At 40.6% G+C, this 5,807-nt stretch overlaps 1 protein-coding gene across 7 annotated transcripts in view; it reads right to left on the reverse strand.

Annotated features, from left to right (window-relative positions):
* The window catches only part of lpar2a (lysophosphatidic acid receptor 2a), a 28,193-nt gene extending 22,979 nt beyond the window's left edge, over positions 1-5,214 (reverse strand). For 2 of the 7 annotated variants that reach the window (XM_046031819.1, XM_046031830.1), the window contains exons 1-5: positions 4,962-5,212; positions 3,514-3,705; positions 1,972-2,715; positions 837-1,108; positions 350-426 (exon numbers count right to left, since the gene is read on the reverse strand). In XM_046031819.1, coding sequence (XP_045887775.1) covers positions 350-426; positions 837-1,108; positions 1,972-2,713 — 1,091 coding nt within the window. In that variant the 5' untranslated portion in view covers positions 2,714-2,715; positions 3,514-3,705; positions 4,962-5,212. Of the gene's footprint in view, positions 1-189; positions 427-815; positions 1,109-1,971; positions 2,716-3,513; positions 3,706-4,961 lie in introns of those variants that run through there. The other 5 variants (XM_046031810.1, XM_046031803.1, XR_006822084.1 and 2 more) reach the window with 4 other exon arrangements.
* Between the last annotated feature and the right edge of the window lie 593 nt (positions 5,215-5,807).

The following is a 5,807-nucleotide window of genomic DNA, read 5'->3' on the forward strand; positions in this document are numbered from 1 at the left end:
TTTTTTTTCAGTATCTGATTTCAGAATTTAGGAGTGTTTCATTTTATAATTTGTCACAAATGCTATTGTGATAGTCAAATAAAAGGAGAGATTGCACCATCTGATGCTTAATATGTGAATCTGTTGGCCTCATTGACGGTGAGGAAAACACTCTACATGGATTAAAATCCCTTTCAGCCTTTTAAAACATGCATTTAAAATTTTAATTCAATTCACAAATGCAAACATGGAGGAGAGGTAGTTTGGCAAACGTTGGCTGATATCCGGCAGAAAAACTGAAGAATCCGTTAATTTTACACAATATGTGCTGGTTAGATGAGAGTAAAATTATTATTACAGGTCATCATACCCCTCGCATTGTCCAACTGTCTTTGTTTCCAGACACATGGCCTGATCTTCTGACTTCTGGACACAGCCAAGAATTTCCTGTAGACAAAACATAATTTGAGCGTGGCATGACATAAAGGGAAAATGGGTTTTGAATTTCAAAGAAGTTCAGGCAATTCTGCTACGATCCCATTTTCTAACAATTACTATAAGATTCAACATTTAGCACTGTTTTCACACACAATAGTAGTCTAGACTCGAGGAGGAGGGAAGTTCCTTCTCACACCAGGTACCTGATATGTTAAAGTGGAAATCAGCATGTGCATTGTTGTGGTAAGTGAAAACCTGCATATGACACAGAGGGAATATGAGAAACTAAAACCCTGGAGTAATGAAAGCTGAAGATAAATATAACGTCAGAATATGGGCCTTTTCTTATTACTGATATAAATGGAATAAATCTTTTAAAATGAGGGTGTAACATTTACATTTCACAACTTGTGTCTTACACTTTGGAGCTCTGGCAGTGGTGAGGCGATCTCCACAGGTGACAGTTCCCTCTGCTGGTCTGCACTCCTCTGACAAATGCAGCACAGGATCCACTTGAACGTCCTCCGCATCTCTTTGTCTCGCAGGGAATAGATGATGGGATTGACCAGAGAGTTGCACTCTGCCATCACCAAACAGAACTTCTCATAGTTGTTGGCGTGGCTGTCTTTGCCCAACAGCCCGTCCAGTAAGAGAGTGATGAGGCCAGGCGTCCAGCAGATTACAAATGCGCCTACGGAGTTGTGGGCGGTCAATCAGGACAGAAAGGAGAACAATAAACCAAAGTCTTCCATAAAAGCAGCAGTGTTAAATGACACCTGTTGTCTCAGCATGCAGCTATGTCACGTAATACTGTACTTTGATTGCTTAACATCAGGGCTGACTGCCAGTACAGATTTACCTCCCAAGAAATGAGTCACCTGAGCAATGGTGGATTATGACGAGAAATGCAGTTTCAATGTTACTGCGACATACAGGAAATGCCCAAGAACCTTTTAAACTGAAAGTGTCCACGATAAACCAGACATGGTAGGAAAAACAAGCCTGTGGCTGCAAAACTGGTTTGTGGGGGAAGATGTCTGAAGATTATCGCCATATTTATCCAAGGGGAGTTAAAATCGAAACTTTGTTGAACATACTTGAAGCCGTTTGGCCTCTCATCCAAGGGGCTTCTTCATTTCTAACTGAATACTGCTTGTACACAGTCGTTACAGTTGCCTGAGGTCTGAACGACATTGTCGCTTAAGGCTAAATGTGAGCATTTGTTCAATCTCATGCGAAGGGATGAGAGCACAGCATTGTAGGTGGGGGATAAGGACATCCTCCCCTGTAGAGAGAGACAACAATATACAGGAAACCCACACACAAACAGAACAATACTTACTCTTTGATTCTTACCACCCATGTTGAGCATAAGCTGAGAGTTATCAGAACAGTGCACCGCTGAGCTGATAACATACCAACAAGTGCCCAAGATGTCTTTTCAGAGAGAGACTGTGCTAGACTCTTTTTACTCTAATTTTGTGGATAATTAAAAACAAAATGTACAAACTTGACCTTTGACTCACAACTAACACAAACACACAAACAACTCACCGAGAACCATGGAGATAGTTTTCATGAGGTTGACAACAGTCTGGTTGTGGCGCATCTCTGAGGTGTGCTGAGACGCGTACTGGCTCTTGTATCTCACATATATGAAGATACGGGTGTACATGGCCACCATGATACAGAAAGTGAGTAGGTTGAGAACCGCCCAGAAGATGAGGAAGCGGCGGCTGTACAGGGGAGCGACAGTGGAGCAGTCATCCAGATCACACTCACAGTTCCAGATCGTCGAGGGAACTGTACCCATGATGATGCCCACGACCCAGATACAGACGATCAGCAGCACCACACGCCGCTTGGTCATCTTGCTGTGCAGCTGCATGGTGATGATGGTCTGGTGGCGCTCCACGGCGACAGCCAGCAGGTTGGCCACAGAGGCCGTCAGGCTGATGTCAATTAAAGCCCCGCGGATGTACCACTGCTCCTTTGTGAGCATCCTGGTCCAGGGGCCCGTGTTCAACATCAGGTTGGTGTAGGCGATACCTGCAAACAGGTCTGCTGCAGCCATGTTGCCCAGGAGATAGTAGATGGGGAAGTGGAAGCGGTGGTTCATGAAGATGGCCACCATCACCATCAGATTGGCCAGGACCACGATGAGACATACGGTCAAGCCAAGTCCGATCACCACAAAGTCCCGCGGTGTCCACCCTACACTGACCTTCTTGCCCACCCAGTTGTAGAAGAAAGTGACATTGTGGCTGTAGTCGCAGGTATTCCAGCCACTGGCCATAACTGCAGACACAAAACAAACATTTCAGGATATGCACCTGTAGTCTTAAGAAGTGCAACAACAGGTATTGTACAATACTTTAAAATCAATATTCACCATGTGTGTTTCATCCACTTATCTCAAATATACTTTTACATATCGACTGCTATGAGAAGTTGAAAATAGTAATGTTGTACTAGTAACAGGAATGCTTAATCTCAGGATTTTTACTGTATGGAAAATGCAGCAGTTGTTACTACATGTTTATCCTGAAACTGGATAAATTCCGCACAGTTGTTGTCAGGGTGATCAGGAGACTGTCCAGATTACCATCATCAGTAGACAGTGTGTTGTAACGTGGTTGGCCGATGTGTTACTGTGATAAGGGATGGTTTGGTAATGATAAAGAAGGCATGTAAATTAACTCTTTGTGAATTATTTTTTCCTTCTATAAAATGTCATAAAATAGTAAAATAAAAAAAATGCCCAACACAATTTCCCAGAGACCAAAGGTGACATCTTCCAGTTGATCATTTTGTCCAACCAACAGTCCAAAACCCAAAGTACTCACTAAAACCAAAACAAAAACACATGCTGAAACCATCTGGCCAAGAAATATAGCAACTACTACTCTTCATTCTGGGACAACAACATAAAAAATCAGAGACATACCCATCAAAATATAAAACATTAAAACGTGTTTCAACCTTCAGTAAACGTGCTGCTTATCTTGATATCGCAATCTGTTCAACTGAAACTGCGTTCAGGATATTTTCGTTTGAACTTTCTTCAGAGGAAATATTTAATTATTTGAAACCCACCGCCGTTTTTAGGGTCTCCTCCATCCAGACAGGTTCTACATGAAACTGGAGCTGCTAGCTGCCATCTGATCTGTTCTCACTCCTGTTGGTGCACGAGGTTTCACGGTTTGAAGTCCACGCCTGTCCGAATTACTCTCACTCAGATCAGCTGGAGCCGTCAGTACAGGTATCGGTGCTGCCTCCGAGTACAACCTGAAAAATCGGAAAGAACATACACACAGTCGGTTTTACTCATAAAAACAAAAACGCGATTCTTGACTGAGATTTAGATTAAATTCTACATTTTCAGTGGCAATAAAACTGATAATTGCAGGCATAATTGATGACTATTATGTAGTCATAGTCACGACAATACTAGTGCCATATTGTCTTAAATTACATACTTTTCGGTGGACAAAGAAAATTACTTGTTTACGTTTATTTTGAAAGTACATGCAGGAAGCGCTAGTATGGTTTCGTGTCTGACTTGTTCACTGTCCTCTAGTGGTGACAGAGAGGGACTGCAACACCACGTTAGATTCGTTGTTAAAGCAAGAAGTACAACTCCCTATTACTGTGATTATTAATAACAGAAACATTAGTATTAGAAATAACTGGATTAATATAGATATGTTTTGATGACTGTTTTCTAGTATGGAGACCAGTTTAACTTGAACTATTTTACCGTAATTGACTTTCTAACACTGTGGCATATTCAACAGAACATCGCGGCCCCCTGTTTAATAATGCAGTCATTTCAGAGGCAGGAGTACAGTAGCCTCAAAACCCACAAAACAACGACGGCTAGTAGCCTAACATTACATTTAGGTAATTTTCTCAACTTTTAGGGTATTTAATTTAGCTGTGCAAAACAAGTCAAGCAAGCTGTTTTGTTTGACTAAACTCAAAGTCAAAGTCAAAGTCAGGTCAATCGGGAAGTCACACAACCCAATGCTACTGTCATACATTATCACACAGTTGTTGAATAATGATTAATCAAATGTAAACAACATGTGAACAACATTCTTCATTGGAATATAGTACAGACAATAAAACTGATGACTAACGCGGTATTAGATATATTCATATTAGTGCTAATGTAAATAGTATCTGTATTACTAATGTGAACTTTGTCATCAAACAATACAAACGCACGATGTAATGCATTCCTATAAACAGGCCTGCAATGTGTCTTGCCCACCTCCTTTGCACAAAGTGAACGATTGTGTAGAATTACAGTGTTCGCTGCCATCTAGTGGCCACAGCGAGGAACTGCAACATTACTTATTCTTTGTAAAAGTTGCGTCAACGTAAACGTAAGACAACATTAATACTTCCGGTTAATACTCTCAAAATAAATTAAACAATCTTAAAACGACAGAAACGGACAGTAACTTACGTTTTCATAATAATACAGACATTTAACGGTTATTATTTCACTTTTGTTTCTTTTATGTTTAAAGTTTTACCGTGTTATTTCTTAGTCTTGTGGCTGGTGCACGGAGCTGGCACTGACAGGAGGCCCGGAATAGCTAACTTAGCTAGTTCGAAGCGGTTTGGAGAGCGGACCGACAAACTTTTCCACGCCGTCATTTAACATTAACCATATAGTGGCAAGTCTCCACGGAGTCACATTCACAGTTTATATGAGCAGTAGGAAATAATTCTTGGTACTAAGGAGAGTTGTGGAGGCCATGATGATCAAACATGATCAAAATAAAGTGGCAGCTCATCTCAAGTCTACTCTGTAGTGACTCACTGCCCTCAAGTGGTCACAGGGAGGAACTGCAATGCCACATACAATTCACGACAAATGAAGAGTTCACAAAATTAACACCAAAACTGAAGCTGTTATTTAATAGCAAACTAATAATGACTTGTACATACTATAATACAACATATTGCACATGGTGATATTAATAACGGCTATAACGTTACAGATATTAACTATTTTTCAGTTTGGTCTCTTGTTTTGAAAGTGGTCATAGGAAGTTTTAGTAGACCTTCATGGCTGCAATGACGTACACTTGATGAAATTAATGCAATGTAGTTCTTCACTGTGACCACTAGAGGGCAGTAAACACTCATGAATCTAAATACACTCGGGTCAAACCGCAATCCAACAATATTAATACAAATATTACGTGGATGCAGCGTATTTCTTTGATGTTGTTTATAGCTATTATTTACTGTCCGTGTCTGTTAAAGTGCTTTGTAATTATATGATACAATGAAGAATACAGCCCCAACAGTTTGTTGCATTTTGTCATTACTGGTGATTGCTAAAAATACCAATGATTGGTAATAAATGCATT

The sequence above is a fragment of the Micropterus dolomieu genome, linkage group LG02 (genome assembly GCF_021292245.1).
Source record: "Micropterus dolomieu isolate WLL.071019.BEF.003 ecotype Adirondacks linkage group LG02, ASM2129224v1, whole genome shotgun sequence".
Lineage (NCBI taxonomy): Eukaryota > Metazoa > Chordata > Actinopteri > Centrarchiformes > Centrarchidae > Micropterus > Micropterus dolomieu.